The sequence below is a fragment of the Mercenaria mercenaria genome, chromosome 11 (assembly GCF_021730395.1).
Source record: "Mercenaria mercenaria strain notata chromosome 11, MADL_Memer_1, whole genome shotgun sequence".
NCBI classification, from domain to species: domain Eukaryota; kingdom Metazoa; phylum Mollusca; class Bivalvia; order Venerida; family Veneridae; genus Mercenaria; species Mercenaria mercenaria.
Window position 1 is genome coordinate 65,427,598 of NC_069371.1, and position 25,043 is coordinate 65,452,640.

The following is a 25,043-nucleotide window of genomic DNA, read 5'->3' on the forward strand; positions in this document are numbered from 1 at the left end:
TGTAAAATTACGCAATTCGTCGTGCCTTTTTCCTTAAAAATATTTAACTTTGATCCCGGAAGTAAATGGTATAAACAACTAAGTATACCTGTTTAACCCTTGGGCTACATGTTTTGTGACAGGTTTGATAATTCAGCAAACTTAAAATATTTTCTATTTAGATTCAAGTATTACAGTTTATCATCTTTCTCCGTAACATATTAAACAATGATTTATATAATATACAATATTCCGAACCTTTCAAACCTGTTACATTACATTGTGAATATGTACTCTCCAAGTGACAAAGCTCTGTCCCTGAACAAAGTTACAACTGATGAAACCAGGTTCATCATTGTAGGAGACTATAACAATCACTCACAAAACTGGGGATATGACCACCTGGATAAACGTGGAGAGGAAATGGAGACCTGGCAAGATGATAACAAGCTTAACCTCCTCAACAACCCGGATGATCCCCCAACTTTTTACTCCAGAAGCTGGCAAAAAACGTCAACCCAGGACATTGCTTTATGTACTGATGACATACATGGACATGTCAAGCGGGAAGTCGATGAGCAACTAGGAGGTAGCGAACATCGCCGAGTCCATCTTAATACGGACCGTATAGCCTCTACTTCACCTAACATCCCCAGATGGACCTTTTGCCAAAGTCTGAGTGATGAGCTCTGTAAAGACATCAGAGTGGAAGGTAGAGACATCAACCGGGTTGTCAAAGACTTCAACCCCAGTATACTAAAGGCTGCTTACAGCGCCATTCCAAGGGGAGCAAGAAAGGACTATAAGCCCTACTGGAGTGATAAGTTGAAGACTCTACAGGCAAAGCTATCAGAAGCCAGGGAGGAAGCAGAAAACAATCCCTCACAAGAAAGTAACCTCTCTCTACAGCGAGCCAAGGCCAAATTCCTCAGGCACAAACGGGAAGCACAGAGGAAGAGCTGGAGAAACAAAACAGCCTCGCTCAACCTAGAGCGAGATGGCCAAAAGCTGTGGAGATTGACGAGACAGCTGAACGATGAAGAAACAGGAAGAGGCTCAGTAACTTTGGAAGAGAATGGTGTACTGTTGACGGGTAAACAAGCGGCAAACACTTTTGCCTCTAACTACAAAGATGTTTCCAACATCCCCATTAACTGGGAACGGCAAAGGGAAGCCCGAAGAGAAAAAAAGGGAAAGGCAGACAAGCCAAGTGACACCAGAATGCATGAAGCAGAGTCTTAAACTGCATGAGCTACAGACGACAGCTCTTAGGCAGTTGAAGACAAAGAAGTCTCCTGGACCAGATGGAGTCACAAATGAAATGCTGACCCATCTAGGCACTGCAGCAATTTGCAAACTCCTGGAAATTTACAACAACAGCTGGACACAAGGACTGCTTCCACAGATATGGAAAGAGGCAGTCATGATCCCCATCCACAAGAAGGGGAAGGATCCAAAGAAGGCTGCAAGCTATCGCCCAATCAGCCTAACCAGCTGTGTTGGAAAGACCATGGAGAGGATTGTCAATGCACGCCTGAAGTGGTACATGGAGACTAACAACCTATTCGCAACGCAACAAGCTGGCTTCAGACAATTCCGCTCCACTGAGGACCAGACCACTTATCTATCGCAAGAGATAGAGGACGACTTCCAAGAGCAGAAAGTTGTGCTTACAACATGGATTGATCTGCAGAGGGCGTTTGACAAAGTCTGGACTGATGGACTCCTCTTCAAGCTGATGAGGACTGGAGTAGGAGGTCACATGCTGAGGTGGATTAAGTCATACCTACACAACAGGAGAGCAAGAGTCAGTTTAGAACATGCCAGCAGTAGGAAGTTCCTGTTGCGTCATGGTGTCCCACAAGGCGGAGTCTTATCCCCTACACTCTTCTTGCTTTTCATCAATGATCTGGTGTCTGAACGAAAGGAGCGAAAGGAGTTAAGGCTGCTCTCTACGCTGACGATCTGGTGTTATGGTGTAAGGAAGAACATGCCACTACAGCCACATACAGGATGCAAGAAGCCATCAACAAGCTTTCAGCTTGGGCTGAAGATTGGTGTGTATCGATCAATACAGAGAAATCGTCCACCACACTATTCTCCCTGTTGTCAAAGCAGAGGGTGGGTAAAATCAAGATGAGAAATACTTCGCTGATTGAAGCAGACGAGGCAAAATACCTCGGAGTGACCTTTGACAAACTGCTAACCTGGAAGTTCCACATTAGTCAAGCAGAAGAGAAGGCCCGTAGAAAGCTTGCCATGATGCGCAAACTTGCTGGAACAATGTGGGGAGCAAATGAGCAAATACTCAAGACAGTATATCAGGGAACAGTGAGATCCCATTTAGAGTATAGCTCAACTGCCTGGTCCCCCACTCTACCCAAATTAAACCAAAAGGCTTTAGACAAGTTTCAGAACCAAGCAGTGCGGATCATGAAGGTGCTACAAAGTCTACACCATCTCCTTCATGGAGAAGCTAACAGGCACACAGCCGTTACAAGACAGAAGACATGCAAAGGTTCTGCTTCAAGCAGAGAAGTTCAGGTCTTTTCAAGACCATCCCATGAAAGCCAAGGTAGATGGCTACACAGCAGAATTTCTAAAACAAAGAATCGGCTCAAACGTAGCAGCTTCGTACATGAGGCAAAGAAACACAACCGAGAGTTCAAAACTGAGCTTAGCATACCAACGACTCCCCTAGGTAGTGAAGACATTATAAACCCACTAGCGCATGATATGTCCTCAGTGACTGTGAGACTTGCTGTTCCTCGTCTTGACCGCGGGAAGCAAGAGGATGAAGGCATTCCGAAGAGCCTCACACTTGCTATGATCAATGAAGACTATCCTCCGGAATTATGGACTCATATCTATACAGACGGATCAGCAACATGCGCCGTTAAAGATGGAGGAGCATGAGTTTTCATTCAATACCCATCTGGCAAGAGAGAAACACTACATGCAGCCACAGGAAAACACTGCAGTAATTACAAGGCGGAGACTGAAACACTCATGAAGACGGTCTCAATGGCTGAAGACTCGGCAGAAGGAAGCTCATCAGTCGTCTTTCTCACAGATGCACTGTCTGTCATTGAAGCTTTGATCAACAATAAAGCTCCGCAGCCAGCCAGGAGAATGCAGAGCCTGAGTATAACCTGCAAAGTAGCACTTCAGTGGATTCCATCCCATTGTGGACTTGCAGGCAATGAAGAGGCAGACAAACTGGCTAAGCTAGGAGCTCAGTCAGAACAACCAACAGAACCTGTGAGTTACAAGGAGAAAGTCACCATCATAAAGGCACTAACGAGACCAAGGATGGAGGAAGATGTTTTTCATCTGCTTGATCGGTCTGAACAAGTGATGATGGTCAGGCTCCGCTTAGGGCACAACAAGCTCAATGCTCACATGTACAAGAAATACAGACTGGCATCATTGCCAACTTGTCCATGTGGTGAAGAAGATCATACTGCGGAGCATATACTTCAGAGATGTAAAAGGCATGACCAGGAGCGAGCTGCGATTTGGCCGATAGATACATCAATACACCAGAAACTGTATAGAGGCATTGAGGATCTGCGGCAAACCACAAGTTTCATCGAGGCTACTGGTCTGACAGTGTAGTTGCGAACGAAGAAGAAGAAGAAGATACATCTTTGAAAAGCTCAAATCACAAGCTTTATAATGGTATATACATGTATCTTCAGAAAGAAAATCAAACAAGAAACTATGACACACTGGCAGTTTAAAAATAGCATTTTCTATAGATTTTTAGCGTAAAGTAACGACTGTTAAATGTTAAAGGCGCATACATAGCTATAACTCAGTGCAATTAAATATCTCCAGAAACTATGTGTAAATGAATCATTGAATCAAAGAAACATCAAACATCACTAAGCAGTGTACTTAAAGAACACAACAGATATGGCGCCGGAGCAGCAAACGAATTCGCTGTGAAAACCACGCTATTTTACATGCACCTTCTTTCTTGATTATTTTACACGCATAAGACAACATCAGCTCTCAAAATTTCAGCTAAACATTCCAGCAATAGTAAGTGGAATTCATGTTTTACTATTTATCAAGTTGTTGTTGTACAATTTTGGGTGGATAGCGATTTATTATAGACAGATGCTATATAGGCGATTATTCGCCCAAAACGAAATAGTTCGATATATTAATATCCTAGATGTTGGGTATGCCTCTTTAACTTGAATACAAAAGACATGGATCTAATATTTCTATTATCTATATTCTCTTTGTGAATATTTGTGTATTTTTAATGAAACTGACACTATTTCTCATTGGTATCATTAGAGTAAATTTTAATTAAGCCGATGAAGGGCTGCCTTGCCCAGCCCGTCAGTGTGTTCAAGACACTTGGTGGGTTTAGTCAAAGCAGAATTTCTAAAACATAATGTAACATTGATGCAAATGGTTTGAATGTTATACTGTTTCATAGAAGTGGCCGGAGTGGTTTATTGCACATCAAATGTATAGTTTCAACCTTTCTGTCAGCGCTTTGATTACCAGAGGTAATAGCAGCTTTGTATAACCTCACCTCTCGACCATACATGATTTATGTGATCATGTAGACAACATATTATACCTGGGTTTAGGTTATAAATTTCAGAGTCGTTTGCAGTGTCTATTTTTAGCCAGTGCTTTAGCACCTTTCAACCTCGCGTCGTTTGTGTTTTCCTTCTATTTCTATTTGACCGCACCACACAAATATTCTGGACGAGTGGACGTGTAAAAATAGTGCCATATTTATTTTTTAAAATCTTGTGTGTGAGCAACTGAGGACTACTGTTTTAAACAGCAAAACAAGCAGCAACGGTTTCTGGAATAATTATGAACTTTATATTCACATTCGAAATATTCGGAATCACTCCGCTCTAGGGTTAGGGTTTAGGGTTAGAGTTAGGGTTAGGGTTGAAACTGACCCCAACCAGGGGCGAACTTAGTTTTACATAGAGTTGTATTGGGAAAACCTTTAAAAATCTTCTTGTCTTGAACCACAATGCACAGAGCTTAGATATTTGGCATGTAGCATTGTCTAGTGGACCTCTACCAACATTGTTCAAATCAAGACCGGTCTATGCACACCGAAAATGTTGATTCTTCAGGTGTATCGGTTGAAGCACTGGCTATCAGTCCTTTCAGAGCTTTGACTTTGTGATTTATAGAAGGCACTTGCTTGCACCAGAACTATCTTGCATTAAACAGTTCAACTTACAAAATACGGAGCGTGACAATTCACGGTGAGAATTGTGGAAATCACCAGTAGCACTCATAGTGTGTGCCTTCCCATTGATCGTTTTTGGTCTTTAGAATGTATAGATAGCGGAATTAACAGGACGTATAGATAGCGGAATTCATAGAACGTATAGATAGCGGAATCAGCTCTGTGTCATTAAGGTAGCAGGGTACACTTCGAAATTTGGCCCCCGTCAATATTGGTTACAAATAGAACTTCGTGATTTTGGATGTCTGTAAATTAAGGCGAGAGATAATGATTATTAATTCTTTAGAAAATTTATACAGCCGATACATGTAAAATTCTGATGTCAGTTTGAAAACTAACTGCTGGTAGCTTTGTATGATCAATGAGACACCTTTTCGCGGAAAAATTCAAATCACGGAAGGGTTCTGTGCTTTTTGATTGATACTCGGGAACATTTTCGCTATTTTGTGAAAAAACGAGCTGGATGGACCCCCATTCCGTTTATATCCTGACGTTCTGTAAGGACTACTAAATTGAGAAATGCAATATAATTGGGCATGGTTCTTGCAGCGGGATCATTGCAGGCTGTTCAAAAAGTGCAAAATTGATGATTTTGGCATGCTATTTTTCATGGATGGTGTAAACCTTTCATTTTGATAACTTCCTTTATTCTTGTATGAGAATCCTGATCTTGCCATTAATTAAAAGCACAAAACATGCACGCAATTTATAAAATGGCCACCCTGATTCTGCTCATAAGGGAAGTACAATATTGCGACTCGCTACATGTAAGACCATCCGTGCCCAAAATTTTCGCATCTAAGTGTACCCTGCTACCTAACACTAAATAGCCAGTGGAGGCCAATTCAGGGACTCGAACACTAAAAGTCTTGAAACTAGACCACATCCGACGGTTTGGAGATATTTGCCTGAACCTTTATTTTTCGTCAGACACAAATAGGCCTGTAAGTCAGTAAATCATAAACGGGGGTGAATTTCTTTCAATATTGTAGATACAGTTTATAAACAATAAAAACGACAAAGATGCAATTATACTTTATTAAGTATTTTGAAGCTTTAGTAGCATACACAAATTCAGCTAAGTTCTATATTGTCATCTGGATATTGTTGTCATCTCTGTCGTCTGGTCATGACTGAAATGCAATAAATGAAGTGTGATAATTAAACTAAATATGTATCCTGTTTGTAGTGCTAGTTTCAACTTTATCAAGTAGCAATCTCGTTCAGTATTAGCAATGGAACAGCAATGACACTCGGTAATTTACACCTAATAACAAAGCTCTATTTAAATATAAGGGGACACACCTTCAGAAAATGACATTTATCTTAATCAAAATATGTTAAAAAAGAGAAATGAGAAAATGTTTTGCAAACTTATGCACTCTAGTCGGCAAAATATGTAACAAATACATTATCTACTATATAAATCGCGCATTAGATTTGAAGGAATTAAGCTGCACTATACTGTGGAAAACAGCTCAATTTGATGTTTTTACACATCGCCATGTATGTCAAGAGCCATTCCCTGTCAAGCAGATAAGCGTTAATTCAGCCAGATCTTACATCTGATTCACTTTCTGAGTCCGATTCCTCACTTTCTGAGTCCCCAGGAATTGGGGGATCCGTTGCCGGTGGGTCCGTTGCCGGGGGATCCGTTGCCGGTGGGTCCGTTGCCGGGGGATCCGTTGTCGGGGGGTCCGTTGCCGGTGGGTCCGTTGCCGGGGGATCCGTTGCCGGGGGGTCCGTTATCCCAGCTGAATACCAATTAAAAACAAGCAATACATTTGGAAAAGAAACCATAACCAATTGAAATAAATCATTCCAACAGCCTGCATATGTTTAATACTAGTATTTATCTACTACAGACTACGTAAGCATTTGTGTTGTAGAAAAATATATAGATTACCTTCCCTGGAATTGTAATGAAAGAAAACAAAAGCAATGCAAATGTTCAAATGTTTAGGAAATATAATTTCAAATTGGTATTTTACGGTTTAAGATACATATAAAAACTTTGTTGTAAACTTTAAAAAAATAATTCCCAAGAAAATGCATTATACTTATTGTTCAACCTTCAGCCTCTATCTTCATACTAGTACATATATGCTAAATACTTAACGGCAGATTATAAAAAGTTGCTATGATGTTAATACTTACTGCAAGTGTATGTTAAGCTGAAACCTGCACGGGTAAATAAAAAGTTGCTATGATGTTAATACTTACTAGCTGACACATACATAGGTAAATAAAAAGTTGCTATGATGTTAATACTTACTGCAAGTGTATGTTAAGCTGAAACCTGCACGGGTAAATAAAAAGTTGCTATGAAGTTAATACTTACTAGCTGACACATACATAGGTAAATAAAAAGTTGCTATGATGTTAATACTTACTGCAAGTGTATGTTAAGTTGAAACCTGTTTGGACAAATTCGCTGTCACTCCTAAAATGGATAGTCACAACACTCTCATGGCTTACAATTTCGTCGATCGATGTAAGTATTCCACAAAATCGTCCAAGATCACCATTTCCAATGTTCTCACCTAAACATTAATTTTATATTGATTACTTTTCATTACCAATTTACTTGGATGACAGACGTTAAGGTGGAATGCGCCCCAAATTTTTTGCCGAATATTGTCCTGAAATTGATACTGTACAAAATTCAGGATATATGCGATTGAGTTCCGGTTTTACTTTTTCGCCATATTGTTCGTGTTTTTTGCTATTGTGTCAGATACATGGCCCCTGACGTCAGTTTTCATGCAATGCCGAGTTCCGAGTGTTTTCGGCATTTTTCCTTTCCTGCGCGCTGAATGTCATATAAATGAAAAATACAAAATAATGTTCATTTTGCAAACAGAAAATACTACTCAATGGTATAAAATTTCGTGAAATGAATTGAACGCTTAGGACGTCAGTGACGATTTTGTGACGTCAGAACGGAAAAAATCACATCAAGTTTTGCTAAACATTTTGCCTTAAAATTCAGTTTATTAAAAATCGGCTCGATAAAAAAACGTATAATTTTGGTATGTTGTTTCGCAATGTGTGTACGTTTAGTAGACACATAAATACTTACGGGTCACCGACTGTAATTTTTCGCAATATAACATAACTTTACCCTCACCCCCACATGGTTTGTGGCTATATGACGTTAGAGTAAAAAAAGAATGTGTTTCAACCTACACAACTCACGTTCTTGTTTAAAACGAGATGTTTTTTATTATAAGAAATGTTCAAGATATATTCGATCTCAGCTTCAGATGCCATGTACTAGTGAAAGGAAACACCTTTGACAAAATGTATATCTTGTACAATTGTCCGTAAGTATTTGACCTGACACTCATCAATCTTCGCTAATATTTACGGACGTTTTCGGACGTTTTCGTTACTTTACGCAATAATGTATCCTGAAAATATCTATAATTACAGAAATAACCTTTATAGTTAACCGCCTGACTTCCACGCACGTTACCACGGGTACGAAATTACCGCAGACCATTTTTTAAATTCAATATAATGAAGTGTTACCGTATTTGCTTTTATTCTTACAATGTCTTTTGCAACGATTTTCACGAATTCTAATTGTTTTCTCTTGTAGTATCTATTTTCGGGAGTAATTTGTCCTTTTATCTAAGATACCTTTAAAGATTTTAATCGACACTACAAAATATCTTGAATACAAGTATATTTCTTTCAATAAATGAACCATAAGAAAATAAATAGATAAGTGTATTAATTTTCCGTCCTGTAAAATTGGAGATAACATTTAAAAAAAAAGATTTTAGACAGAGGACTACGACCCACAACTCCGAGATTGATGGCTAATCGTTTTGTCCCCGCAGCTACTTGCACATGTGATATTATTTAAATCATAAAGAATACTTATGCAGTAGTTATTTCTCTATTGAGGGTCAGGTCAATACTTAAGGACAATATATCCACATTTTACTATCCATTTGTTATTCCTATTGATGATTTCAAAATGCAGATTCAAAGCTTGAACAATAGATGTCTTTTCTGTTACTAATCTTCTCAGTCTAATGCAAAATGCTAACTTAGCTTTGTAAAAAAAGCTAATAAGCGGTCAGTTGATGATTTAATTCGTGAAAACAGGTACTTAAACATGTTTTAACAATTCAGAAATTTCGTTCATATGTAATTTTATAATATGAGGGTTTGTCTGATTTTACCAGAAATATTTATCGACGCATGTCGGACTGTTGCTCCATTTCACATGTATAATCAGTACGAAAATAGTATACCAGATCCTCTATCTGATATGAAATTAATATTTTTATACGGATTAATTTATTGTGAATCATGAAACAGATTCTACCAATTTAGATATCAATCTCCACATCTCATTCGTGCGAGATTACGAGTTGAGAGAAGAGTCTGTTCTATACGTATAATGCTGGTATCATTTTTATATCCTTGGTAAACGACTAGCGATCAAAGTCCCGACTTTCCGCACGAGAGAGACAAAGAGACAAAGATATTGAGGTCATAGTAAGGCAGAGTAGCTAGTCCAGCGAACAGACTTTATTCTTTAAAAAACAAGAGCTGTCTCCATAGGATGACACATGCCCCCGATGGCACTTTGAATGAATAGTTATGGCCGATGTTAGAGTTTAGGACCTTTGACCTACGGAGCTGGGTCTTGCGCGCGACACGTCGTCTTATTGTGTCACACATTCATGCATAGTTATTTTAAAATCCGTGCATGAATGACAAAGATATGGACCGGACATGCCCATCAATGCACTATCATGAAAAATGACCTTTAACGTCTAAGTGTGACCTTGACCTTTGAGCTACGGACCTGGGTCTTGCGTGTGACACGTCGTCTTACTGTGGTACACATTCATGCCAAGTTATTTGAAAATCCATCCATCGATGACAAAGATATGGACCGGACACGCCCATCAATGCACTATCCTTTAACGTCTAAGTGTGACCTTGACCTTTGAGCTACGAACCTGGGTCTTGCGCACGACACGTCGTCTTACTGTGGTACACATTATTGCCAAGTTATTTGAAAATCCATCCATCTATGACAAAGATATGGGCCGGACACGCCCATCAATGCACTATCCTTTAACATATAAGTGTGACCTTGACCTTTGAGCTACGGACCTGGGTCTTGCGCGCGACACGTCGTCTTACTGTGGTACATATTTATGCCAAGTTATTTGAAAATCCATCCATCGATGACAAAGATATGGACCGGACACGACCATCAATGCACTATCCTTTAATGTCTAAGTGTGACCTTGACCTTTGAGCTACGGACCTGGGTCTTGCGCGCGACACGTCGTCTTACTGTGGTACACATTCTACCAAGTTATTTGAAAATCCATCCATCGATGACAAAGATATGGACCGGACACGACCATCAATGCACTATCATTTAATGTCTAAGTGTGACCTTGACCTTTGAGCTACGGACCTGGGTCTTGCGCGCGACACGTCGTCTTATTGTGGTACACATTCATGCCAAGTTATTTGAAAATCCATCCATCGATGACAAAGATATGGACCGGACACGAAAATTGCGGACAGACCGACAGACCGACAGACGGTTCAAAAACTATATGCCTCCCTTCGGGGGCATAAAAAGATCTTCAGATGATTATAAAGTATTGCAGCTGGTCAGACGCAGAGAATTTATTCTTGAGACAGTGTCTTTTTGTTACAATCAAGCGCAACTGCTGGTCCGATGCAAATAATTTATTTCTTGGCGGGAACCTTTTGATCAAGTGCAGTTACAAGCTCTTAATAATGAATACTAGAAAATATTTCATAAAACCCTCACTAGTTGCAGCTTTAATATTTATGTAGTACGGAAAAGTAAAGCCATATCTGTTTCTCCGGATGCCCTGGATATAGATGTAGAAACTGTAGTTTCGTGTTCACAATCTGAACACTTGAATTGAAATAATTTTAAGTCATATCAAGGAATCAACACACATTATACATGTTGATTAAACAATGATCAAAAGTCTTTTTCGATAATATCCTTTGATGCGAAAGGTCGTTTACATAATTTACACCCTTTATCAAATATCTCATTAAGATATTTCATATCTACAATTCTTCTTTTCGGAACATGTCCGTAATCACCTGAATGTTATTACATGTTTTAAAAAAAATCGACTTTTTCTTTAACACTTTCTTAGCAAATCTCACCATATGTCTCTCAATACTTCCGTGTCGATTCATTTCATCAATTCATTCCGAATTTACCGTTAATACATCGCATATTCTTTAGATTATTTTGTTAAAAAATGATGATTAAGCGTGTCACTTCTTACTGGGGTAGGGATAAAATATCGTCAAATATTGAAAAATTAAAGTCGGTGACCCCTAAGTATTTATGTGTCTACTAGACGTACACACGTTGCGAAACAACATACAAAAATTTTACGTTTTTTCATTGAGTCGATTTTTTATAAACTGGATTTTAAGGCAAAATTTGTAACAAAACTTGATGTGAGTTTTTCCGTTCTGATGTCACAATATCGTCTCTGACATCCTAGGCGTAAATCTTAATTCGCTGAATTTTATACCATTAAGTAGCATTTTCTGAATGCAAAGTGACAATTATTTTGTATTTTTCATTGATATGACATTCAGAGCGCAGGGAAGGAAAAATGCCGAATATGGAACAATATTAAGGCAAAAATTGCAAATTGCCTTCTTGCGTACACGTGTCTCTGTCTGACAAGTTGACTGCTTGATTTTGACATTCGGAATCCCATCTTGCATTCTTACATATATGTACTTATGTACATGCCTTTATTTGATATTCAGTTTGATTTGATTTTTCCTACTTCATATATTCGTCTCGCTTTCGGACATGCTGTAATCTGATATACTACTTCATCATACTGACTAGTGGTTCCGTACATCTTGCCTTCTTGGACCGTCAATGGTGTATACTCAGGCCCGGATCCAGGGCCCGTGCCCCCCCCCTCCCCCCCCCCCACAGTCGGCCGAGAAGGGAGCGGAGTGGCAAGCCCGATCCAGTGCTAGATAACCCTTGTCCTACCTCCTTCCCTCTCCCATCTCCTTCCTCCACCTGGCTGCAGAGTTTCAGAGGAAATTCCGAAATAGATTTGTGCAAAATATTTAAGTGTACAGTGTTGGTTTGCAACGCCATTTTTCAGCAGTATTTCATTTAAGTAACAGCGGACAGTTAACCTAACCAGTTCCTGGAGTCTGTACCAGTACAAACCTGTTTTCCACAAGTAACTGCCAACTTTCCCACATGAATCAGAAATTGGGGACGAATGATATCAGACACGTCATTTATCAAATCGTCACGGAGAACATACGCCCCGCCTGGGGATCGAACTCAAAAACTCAAAATCAGTAGATTTGTGCTATGATCCCTACTACACTAAACAAAATTCCTAATCGGTCAGTTTTTATTGCATTACTATTTTGTTAATAATGCAAGTATTTACATGAAATTTCACATACCGACATTTAAATAGGTACTGCAGCTAATTATCTTTTTTAACGACTCACCGCCAAAGTAACTGCTTTAGGCGTTTTGGCCAATTTAGCATATTTTGCACGTGCAGGGCATGTGCCACAATATGCACGTGTTAATGAGCACTTTTGGCATTACTGACGAAAGTCCTACTAGAAAAACACATATCATCGTTAAATTGACACAAGAGCAACGCACCTTAAAATCGGTCATTTCAATGAATTGTACTTTGGTTAAATTTCGAAAAAAGAGCGCGGATGGTAGATAACCAATGAGTGAAGGTTCTTGTAAACGGAAATAAGATTATAAATGGAAATAACCATCAAAGTAACAGTTACAAACAAATAACATCAAAATTCTATAAAATTGTAAAAACAATAACACTCTTGCCGTAAATGTGTCCCAGCTAGCAACATTCTGACAGCTCGATCCCATTGCTCTTGTGTCAATTTCACCATAATATGTGTTTTTCTAGTTGGACTTTCGTCAGTAATGCCAAAATTATAAAAGAACACGGGCATGTTGGTGCACATGCACTGCACGTGAAAATATCCAATATCAGGCAAAATGCCTAATGCGGTTACTTTGGCCATGAGTCACCGAACATAAATTAGTAATTAGCTGCAGTACCTATTCAAATGCCGGCATGTAAAATTTCGTGCAAATACCTGCATTATTGACAAAATAGTAATACAAAAATAAAATGGCCGATTAGGAATTTTGTTGAGTGTATTGAACTAAATGAGTGAGTTTTGGGGAGAAACTGCTTGATTTGAAAGAAACTTGGTGAGGACAAAGGATGTTACTAAAGTGTCTCAGAGAAAATAGTCAGCATTTTCAGATAAGCATTACAAGGACATTTTCATTGTCTTTTTAGTGTTAATAAAAATATATAACATACACAATTACATGTAGAAATTCAGTGTGCACATTTTGATTAACATTTCGCTACCGTAGGACATTTTCTTATCTGAAACCTGCCATTGATATCTGTCAAATTTTCTTTGTGCCTTTGAATTTTGGTGTTTGCAGTAACTGATATGTATTTTAAAGGATTTTTTTCTTCAGAGCACTGTGGTCAACATTTGTCTCACGTGAACTGTGGAGACATTTGGATACTGTACCTGAAAGTTCATCACAAAGTGCTGGTGTTTTGATATCTACAAGGTGTGTATGTTTTATATAAATATGTTAAGGCATTTAGATAATTCTTAAAAGAACGAACGTTCTAAGCATTTTGCATTTGTAAAGTATGCGTTTGTTAAGTATTGCTTTATAAATGAATATTTTTAACAGCATTTAGTTTTATTATGGTGAAAAAACCCCACTAAAAATGGCCGTACTGAAGAATGAATAATATCAAAATATCATTTTATACCCCCGCTTCGAAACGGGACGTATTATGTGATCACTAAAGTTGTCCGCTTTCTAACTTGAGCAGTTCTTATCTGGAACGTTACAGGGTATCTTGGTATCATAACTCGGTAAAGTTTGACAGTCTGCTGGATTATCCCAGTGTCTGTTGTATCACGGCCGATGGTTTACTTAAACTAAACTAAAAAAAAAATCTGACAGACTGAGTGTAAACTGTTACTTAGGTACTTTTTATCCAATGTTCACCAACCTTGCCACAATGTTAATGAGCATAAAATCTCAGACAAATTCGATAACCTAATAATACTCTAAGGCACTCTGGAACAATAGCCATTTAACAAGAAAATCGCAATATTGGCAGCGTCCCTCGTTTATCATATCCAATCTTAATCAAACTTAGGCATAATGTTTATGAGCATGTTATATTGGCCAAGTTCAATAACAAACAGAATAGTCCTCGAAGCTCTGGAATCCGTCAACATTTAGAAAACTGACAACTAATCTGCTGAATAGGAATAGTACTTCAAAAAGTCAAAAGTAATGTTTTTGTGAAGGGTGTATATTGTGACAGTTTGGCTCTCATGTTTAACTAGTATTGAGAAAATAAAAATGATTAACCACTGAAACATTTTAATGTTAATGAAAAAAAATGTACAGCTTAATTTCTTCTATTTTTATCACATTTCAGTTCTAGCGCCACAAGTTTCTATATATTTTATTCACTAAAGAGTGTTTTTGTGAAACAAAATCTTCTGAAATATGAACGGCGTCACTGTGGAAGTGCTTTTTTTTAATGAAATCATTTTCTAACTTTCGAAAAAAAAATGAAATAAAGCTGGAGGCATGTAACTTTAATCACTATTTCTTGCTTCTGTACCGGTTCTTGCTGTTCTTCGTTTCTTTACATGAACTGCATTAGAAGAGCCCGCATGCATTTTCTAACTTGCGAAAAAATAGAATAAAGCTAGGGGTCTGTATTAAATTTATTCACTCAACAGTGTTTCTGGGTTCTGTACCGGTACTTAATGTTCTTCGCTCCTAACATAACTGAATTAAAGGTAGAGGCTTAATGACTATATGTGATACGAACACACCGAAGTCACTTATATCAGGTATAAAGGAATCAGTTCGGCAAAACATGTTTCTTTATGATATGAGTTCCGTATTACCATGCCCCAATTATTCTTTTTATTCTTCCAATGAAATGAATCTTCATATACACCATCAGCATGAAGTGGACATTTGCATATTATCGAGACTTCTATGTCCGGTTATTTATTCTGGAGTTATTGCCAATGTGAGGGATACTTTAAGTTTGTCCTTTTTCAGTATGAAGACATGTTAGTTTTTTAAACTTGGTGTTGTCGCTTTCTGATTAACTCTCCTTCCTGTTATTTTCTTCTTCAGAGCAGACGGCAACAGAATTGGAGGTTACCCAAATCTAAAGATGTTGAGGAGTACAAGAAACAACAGAAAAACAAATGAAATAAAAACAACTTGAAATTATATTGAGTCATGGCCCTGGGTTCCAGACCGTTCGATAACAACGGAAAAAAATATTTTTTAGCTCACCAGAGCACAAAGTGCTAAAGGTGAGCTATTGTGAGTGACCGGCGTCTGTCGGCGTGCGTCTTGCGTAAACATTTGCCTTCTGAACACTCTAGAGGCCACATTTATGACCCAATCTTTATGAAACTTGGTCAGAATGTTAGTCTTGATGATCTCTAGGTCCAGTTTGAAAGTGGGTTATGTGGGCTCAAAAACTTTGTCAGTAGGTTAGATCAAAGAAAATGCCTGTGAACACTCTAGAGACCACATTTTTGACCCAATCTTTATGAAAATTTGTCAGAATATTAGAATGTTAGTCTTGATAATCTCTAGTCAAGTTTGAAACTGGGTCATGTGGAGTTAAAACCTAGGTCAGTAGATTAGATCAAATAAAACGCTTGTTAACACTCTAGAGACCACATTTTTAACCCAATCTGGATCATGCGGGATCAAAAACTAGATCACCAGGTCAGATCAAATGAAAAGCAACATTTGTGTACCAATGTTTTTGATACTTGGTCAGAATGTTAGTCTTGATTATCTTTAGGTCAAGATTGAATCTGGGTCATGTTAGATCAAAAAATAGGTCAGTACGTCAGATCAATGGAAAACCTTGTGAACACTCTAGAGACCACATTTATGACCCAATCTTTATGAAACTTTGTTAGAATGTTAGTCTTGATGATCTCTAGGTCATTTTCGAAACTAGGTCACCTGGTCAAACCAAATGAAAAGTTTGTGAACACTCTAAAGGCCATAGTTGTGTCCCAATATTTATGAAACATAGTCAGAAAGTTTGACTTGATGATTTCTAGGTCAAATTTGAATCTAGGTCATGTGGGGTCAAAAACTATACAATGCCTAACTTTATAGTGCTGCCTCACCCCACCCAGTCACATTATACTGACACCGGGCTGACCAGTCCCATCACTATCCTCTTAATGCTGAACGCCAAGCAAAGAAGCTTCTAGTACCATTTTTACGTCTTTGGTATGGCGCGGCCGGGGATTGAACCCACGACCTCCCGCACTCAAAGCGGACGCTCTACCACTAGGCTACTGAGGCGGTAGGCCACAGTTGTGACTCAATCTTTATGAAACTGGGTCGAATGTTTGTCTTAATCATTTCTAGGTCAAGGTCGAATCTGGGTCATGTGCGGTCAAAAACTAGAGAACCCGGTCAAATCAAAGGAAAAGCTTGTGAAATCTCTAGAGGTCACAGTTGTAACCAAATCTTAATGACATTTAATAAATATGTTTGTGACGATCTTTAGGTCAAGTTCAACTCTTGGTCATGTGGGGTCAAAAACTAGGTCAGTTAGGCCAGATAAACTCTTTTGAGCGATTTATAGGGCTATGGCCCGCTTGTTTTTGCTAGATATCTGGAAATTAATTCTATGTTTCTGAAGAATGCTTTGAAACTTAATTCTGACAGACTATCATGAAAACATGTGAGAAATAGTTGTTTTTACTAATTTTACGATGAAAATCGAAAAGCGTTTTTACGCTTTACTCGAGGTAAAGAAAAGTGTTTTTGGAGGTCAGTGTCTTCAACTTTATAAAAGACAATTCAACACACATTTCTGTCGAGATCTAACTTTATGTGATGGACCTTTTTATCTCGGACAAAATATATGATACGCGAAAAAGGTTCTGCAATGTTGCTTAAATTAGCATCCATATCTTTAACAGTCTGGCATAATAAACAATTATGAATATAAAGATATAAAGATGACGTATTTCCTTAACTTTTTGTTTCATCAAATCTAGAATCTGGCAAGAACAAACTTTACCTTCTGAAAAGATGAATTACAAGGAAATGACAATTGAAACTCCAGATTCTTTAATCTTAAATGTCTAATTAAAGTTTCCAGATACATGTACAAAAGTGGAAACATTATCAAGTGAATGAAGCTTTGTGCAATAACGCCTTCACGATGTCTTTTAAGTTATTTTGTTTGTAGGTTCCAAAACTGCTCACTAGAGCTACGCAGCCATTGCTAGTTGACATTTTTAACCCCCCCCCCCCCCCCACCATGAGTGGTGGTTGGGGTTTGGGGGCTGTGCGGGCTATAGAAATGGTCTCCGTCCGTCAGTCCGTCCGTAACAATCGTGTCCGCTCATTATTACTTAAACCCTTTGAAGGATTTTCATGAAATTTGGGTCAATTGATCACGTCACCAAGACGATGTGCAGAACTCGTAGTCAGCACTGTCAGCTCAAGATCAAGGTCACAACTCTAAGATCAAATTTTGAGCCTTCCGTTTTGTGTTCGCGCTGTATCTACTTAACAACTTGAAGGATTTTAATATGACTTGGCTGTAATATTCACCTTATCAATACGATGTGCAGAATTCAAAATTCAACAGTTCAAGGTCAAGGTCACAACTAAAATGTTCAATTAACTGTCCTTTCCTTTTCTGCTAAGCCACTTGAAGGATTTTCTTGCAATTTAGCCAAGTGTTCACCTTATTGAGATAATTCGCAAAACCCATGGGTCAACCATTCATGTTCAAGGTTATTATAAAATATACTTGATATTCAATACTATCAACCTTTTCACTACCATAGCAGCGGTGGGGGGTATAACTGTCTTTCAGACTGCTTCAATGAAAAGCGGGAAGGAGATACCGAATTCCAGTCCGTCAGATAATGTTACCTCAAAAACCATAAATTCGTCTTAAATAGTTTTAGAAACTTCATATATATTAGCTGTTTTGTCTGAACGATTAATTTGCAACAAATATAGGGAATTTAAAGAAAGTACATGTAATGAGGGAAAGTCTAACCACGAGAACCAAAACTCTCTTGAATAATGTGTGAATTTTGTCCTTGTTTCCCGTTTAATATTTTCGACATCTGATGAAGGGCATTCAAGAAAGTAAGTGAGGAAGTACAAAGCGTAAGAACTAATCTCTTATTAGTTTGAAGTATCTCCCTTATTGTACTCTAGTTATTTTTCAACTAATGTGAAAAATACGTTTTAACACGCTGAAGCCATAACATTCTGGAATCATATCCCGTCGCTGTACTTTTACATAATTTTTCATTTGTTGAATAAATAATAACAAGACTCCTTACACACTGATAAATAGTAAAAAGAGAAATTTACAGAGTGTAAGACCCTAGCTTGAATAGTTTCAAAATGATTACTCCCCGTAAAATCACTAAACTTTTATTTTGATGCCATATGAAAACTTATTTCTAGTGGTGGGGAATACCATACTGCAGGTGCCCCGCCAGGCAATATCTCGAGCACGGGCGGTAGCTTACCAGTCGTAGGTAATCTGGACGGCTACCTCATATGACGATCCGAGCGGGTCTCGAACATACAATGTTATGAGGCCATTGATTTATGTATAGAGAGAAATGTATGTAGACACAAGCATTTCCATTCCATATATAGCCCATTTATCACCAAGACCTTTCAGTTTTTGAGACAATAGACTATATATGTACATTTTAATGACGGTTTCCTATTTAATATTAATTAATCATTTACAAACCTAAGTTAATGTTAACGTATACCTGTAATGTGAACCAAATAACTAAATCTTTGCTCTTTTTAGATGTGACAAACGCCGACAAGCCTTCAGTAGTTCATTACCAGATGTTTAATCCTTATGTTCATTTTCCATCATGTTTATCTTGTTTTAGAACTAAAAAGAAACCGGAAAAAAAACTAAAAAAGAAATAATGAGTCGTCAGCTCGGTTCGATTACAAAGCGGGCATTGCATCCTCTACGCCATGATGTAAAATCTATTTATAGATCGCGAACTACAGATATATAACATGATTAACAATTGAAAGAGCGGCTTTCAATGATGAAAAAATGTTGATGGATCTTATAGCTTTTAATTCTACTTTTAGGGAACGGTATAAGACTTATAACATACAAGAATCTTTATTTTATGCAATAAAATAACAGGTGTACAGGCTTGATGATATACCGAACGTTTCAAACTTGATTAATGGACGCCTCGACAAATCAAACAGGTTTAAAGGTCCGGTTACGGGACACGTAGCCACGATACGCAGTGTCGTATTTTTCCGTGGTTTAGCGGAAGCTCCCGAACACGAAGCGCCCTCTGGTGCGAGAACGTGACATGCTACATTGCATGCTGCGTTATGTTATGTTGTATTCGGCTTAGCGACATGTGAAGTGCAAAGGTAGAAAAAATCGCAATACGTAAGCGCATTTGCCAAAGTTAAAATGTTTCATCCACACAATGCAGGAACCAATTTATTTCTTATCGTTTGCAAATATACAACACAAATGCATGTATAATGTACGATGTAAGTTTACCACCTGTCAATGCATCGAATGTTGCATGTCACACTGCAGCCATGATGTCCAAAAACAAGATAAATATTGCAGACTTACGCAGAAGGTCACATGTAACTATACTAGTATGATATAGAGATATGGGCATATAAGAATGCAAGATGCATTTTCAAATGTCAAAATGTTGATGCCACTGTGTAAAATAATGGCTTACATGAGTACGAAAGCAACATACAATTTTTGCCTTAATATTGTTCCATAGCCGAAAGCACCCGGAACTGGGCGTTGCACGAAAAGTGACGTCAGGGGCCATGTTTGTGACACAACAGCAAAAAACACGAACAATATGGCGACAAAGTAAAACCGGAGCTCAATCGCATATACCTTGAAATTTATACAGTACAAATTTCAGGACGAAATTCGGCAAAAATATTTGGGGCGCATTCCACCTTAATTTCTTACGTAGGACAGCAATAGACGCAGCAAGTTACTTCAAGAGATGCATTTTATTTATTGATGCATATTTACCGACTTTTAAAAATGGGTTAGGATATTCAAATAAATAAAGTTGTGTGATTTTGCTCTAATTCTGACGCATTATTTTCAATAAAGTTTTCGAAATGTACTTTAAATTAGAAAACTCTTCAGTGATTAATTTAAATGACATTTGTAAACGTTATAAGAACTGTTGAATAGTTATATGTTTTAAAGGCTGATCACAGTATCACAACCATCCCAACAGATTATGTTTTTATTTCAAATGAATAGTTTACCGGTCTGATGACCAATCAGAAGCCGTAGTGCTCAAAATTGACCAGTCTAACTTGTTCTATGTAGAAAATCTGGTTTAGGGAAATAAGACTTTTTTGCTCACAGAATATAACAATATAACTTGTTTCACTTTATACCATTGTACCATACGGAAGGTAATACTTTTGCATTTTTTTCTATTTACACAAATGCAAATTCAACAGTTATATACAATAGCCAACTTACCGTTATCAATTGTGACCCAGTCATAAAGAAAACAGTCGCCTCCTTCTAATATAAAGGTATCGAACGTGATAGTAACATTCTGATCGGTTCCGCTGCATCTAATTGTCCAGGTGCAGTCTGCATCGTTAGGGTAATTGTTAGGGAAATTTGGTGATGTCAGTGTCCCATTGCTTGCTGGATCGGCTGAAAGCTGTCCGCCACAATCCGCTGTTTATATAGAAACATGTAATAAATTTATAATTATACATAATATATTAAAGCAGCATGCTTCTAGATTTACATCAAAGTCATTGAAATTAAGAAGCACTTTAATAAGCTAGAAACTGTTAAACGATGTATTGTTCTGGAAAATATTAATAAGAAATATAATTTTACACTTTTCAATTTTTCAATAGCCAAACACCTTGCTGTTTCATTTTGGCAATTAGATATGTAATTAATGCAATTTATTTTCGTAACTGTAACAAGCTTTCTTGACAATCATACTTGAGATAAAATTGATCAATATATCAACATAAAGAAAACCCATTTCTGCGTTAGTTATGAAGTAAAAGAAAGAAGAAATGTAAATACATGTTCATGAAGGAATAAATACATGTACTTGTAAACAGAAACATCTCATCTTTACTCGGAATTTCAATTGTGAAATTAATTTATATTCAAGTGTTAATGACAAAAAAAAAAAAATAACTTTAAGCCTAGTGTTTCCTTTTGTATGCTGCTGTATTTACACGATAAAACATGCCACAACAAAATAAACTTTAAATTTTTATATATATACATATATGTAGAGTATTTGTTTGTTATAAAATCTTAAAGTAAATAATTGTGCGTTATCGTAATGTTTTACATCTGATAGTGATACTGAGATGTTCATCTGCATGTGGATTGACAATGAGCGACATAGATACGTGTTTCTGCACAAGATTATAAATAAAAGAATCATGCAACTCTCGTGAATGATGCAGCAGTGGTTCCGTACTAAAAATTGGCGATTACTTATCCTTCGTTTGCTATTTCGGCACCCCTCGGTCATAACAGCAACTGATTGTTCACAAGGACCGAGGAATTCCGAAATTGCATACAGAGAATCCGTAAAAGAACGAAGGTTACCTATTATCATTACGGATTCGCTTCATTGACGGGGGAAACGTGTATTATACCCCAGTCACACATACGGCGCGGATAGCTACGTTTAGCCACGGATAGAAACGTAGTAATCCGTATCGATCCGCGCCTGAGCCGTACCTGAAAGTAGTAATCCGTATCAATCCGTACCGATCCGTACGGCCAAGGTACGGTTCGATACGGCTTACTACGTTTTTATCCGTGGCTTGACGTAGCTGTCCGCGCCGTATGTGTGACTGGGGTATTAACAAGGACTATTGGTGCGTGTTTCATAACGTCCCTATACATAACGCATAATTTAACATACGTGTAAAGTGTAACGAACGGTTGTCGACTTGATATTCATTTAGTCCAGCTTTTTACACGTTTAACGCAAGTTCTTTTTCCCTGCATAAAATTGCAGAAACCCTCGGGATTCGCTGGTGCACGAACTAAGGTATCGGGACGTTATAACACGAAGTAAACTTGTGTTATTCCTGCAGTATAAGATTTTCTATCCAACACTTAAGTAACAAATAGATACTGTACTTACTAAATTGTCCAGAGGCTGGATAAGTCCAGAAAATCAAAACTGTAAGACACGAATAAATAATCGCCATCTCAAATTTTAGACACATTTTGTTTTCTACCAAAGACAATTGTTTTTGTTTCTTCTCAAATAAAGTTAAAATGTTAGCATGAACAAATTTGTATCAAAAGATCCACACATGTGACATTGTATCTGACTTGTGGGAGGACCCATATGAAAAAGAACACCTTTTCGCGTGTATTTCTCCTTGTAATTTAAACTATTGGAAATAAAAGTTATACATACAGTGTCAATCATAATGATACGTAAATCGTCATTCAGTATTGTTTCACGCTGAAAATGAGCCGCGCCATGAGAAAACCAACATCCGCGCAGTCTGGTCAGGATTCATGCTGTTCACTAACGGTTTCTCTAATTGCAATAGGCTTTGAAAGCGATCAGCATGGATCCTGATCAGACTGCGCGGATTTGCATGCTGGTCTGGATCCATGCTGGTCGCAAACGCACTATGTTGGTTTTCTCATGGCGCGGCTCAAATGTATTTTCAGTTCGATAGTAAGCTGTCGTTGATATCGAGTGTGTTGTTCAAATTTAACACAATACTGATGATCAAATAAGTTTTATTCTAAGCAGAAGTGTTATAGAATTTTGAGGACATTTGGTTGACATGGGTTTTAATATATTGTCTTTCCCTAGGTAATTTGATAATTAGGTAATAAATTTAAAAAATCTGTTTGTGCAACACAAAGACAAAATACTAGTCTAAGAGTAGGTACGTACGTCATGTGTACCTTTGTGTATAACGTTCACGCTTCAAGCTCTGGCACGTCGATTTTTTTATTTACTTGGACCATCATTTTTCAACAGCTTAGCCCAACGTACACTAAACCTTTCAAGGATCGTTTCTGACATTCAGTATTTTCTGAATTTTTTGCACATGTTTCAAGATTAATACTGTACAATGAGGTTTTCTGTATAGATACAATTTACACCAAATATGAAAATTCAAAGAAATTTCGCCGTTTAAACGGATTCATTCACGCATGGTCTGCATGGGCAGAGAGAGAGAGAGAGAGAGAGAGAGAGAGCAGTTTTAACTATATTTTATCATTTGTTTCAGAGTCCAGTTTTAGATTCATTTTACAAAACACATTCAAATTATCGTGTTTATACCAGATTCAAGCATCCGCTTCGAAATTCAATAAGAATAAGAATCGCTAGCGATTCTTGTTTAATTTGCCGATCCTATTCTGTCGTTCATTTCGCATGAACACCGAAAAAAAAAGTTTCATTTCTTATATTTACATTATACTTCCTTTCCATTTGTAAACAAGATTGAATCATACGTTGCACACATTTTGTTGCATTTCACATTAAAATCAGCTTTTTAAAATCAAGCAGGGTCGTGAGTTCGACCCCCTTCTCCGTGACGATTTGAAAGAACACATTTTTCTGAAATCGTCCCCCAACTCTGATTCATATGGAGAAATTGGAGTTCACTTGCGGAGAACGGGTTAGTACTGGTACTGAATCCAGGTACACTAGTTTGGTTAGCTGCCTACCTTTTCATAACTGAAATACCTTTGAAAGATGGCGCTAAACTAAAATATAGAAAACAAAATACACTTTAAAATCACACGGTTAATGTTTCAAAAAGTGTAAAGAAAAGTAATAACAAATAATATCGAAACATAAAGGTACATTCTTAATGACTGTAGACGTTTACGAATTGACTTTGAAACAATTGATCAATAGTATACATGAGTTGAAACTGACTACACGTCTGTGTATGTTGAACAGATGGTAAGTGCAAATCAGTCATTTCTTTGATATTTTTGTGTTTGGTGTAAACGGTTTCTATGCAGAAAACCTCACTGCACGAGTGCGTAATACGTCAGAAACAGTTCTTGTAAGCTTTGGCGTACGGTGAGCGGTGTGTTCTTTCACAAAGTTGGTCTAATGGCCAGTTTTTCAACTATTAAGTAATGACTTAAGCTCCGACTTAAGCCGCGTCGGATATATTTACAACGCTTAAGTCAGCACGTGAATAACGGAGCACGACAAAAGTTAAACCTTCGATTGGATTTTTCTACTTTGAGCGGTGTCAGCAATGGCTTATCTTTCTATTGTTATTTTAAACCTGGTGCATAGGTGGTTTAAGAAAAGATGGAGGCGGAATATTTAGACATGGACTTAAATTTCTAGCATGAAGTTAAAGCAGAAATGTTGAGGAGGGAGGGAATGATACGGGACTGAGCAAACCCTTTCGTTATGTACGACGACTTGGACTTTTGGATAGATTTCTCTGTAAAGCTAGTATTAAAGAAGTTTTACTTTATAAAAAAACATAAACCAACGCCGACGCCGACGACGACGCTGGGGCGAGCTCTATTTTTTTTTTCGAAAAGTCGAGCTAAAAAAGTAACAGATTCAATTCTTCAATTTTAACTTTACTAAA

At 37.7% G+C, this 25,043-nt stretch overlaps 1 protein-coding gene across 1 annotated transcript; it reads right to left on the reverse strand.

Moving 5' to 3' along the window:
• Nucleotides 1–6,241: 6,241 nt before the first annotated feature.
• LOC123532529 (dorsal-ventral patterning tolloid-like protein 1) lies at nucleotides 6,242–22,828 on the reverse strand. The gene is made up of 5 exons (XM_045313987.2): nucleotides 22,589–22,828; nucleotides 20,929–21,135; nucleotides 7,615–7,764; nucleotides 6,785–6,975; nucleotides 6,242–6,354 (listed from the first exon to the last, which is right to left on the reverse strand). Exons 1-5 carry the CDS (start codon nucleotides 22,671–22,673, stop codon nucleotides 6,349–6,351), a joined length of 639 nt encoding a protein of 212 aa, XP_045169922.1. The 5' UTR covers nucleotides 22,674–22,828; the 3' UTR covers nucleotides 6,242–6,348.
• Nucleotides 22,829–25,043: the final 2,215 nt, after the last annotated feature.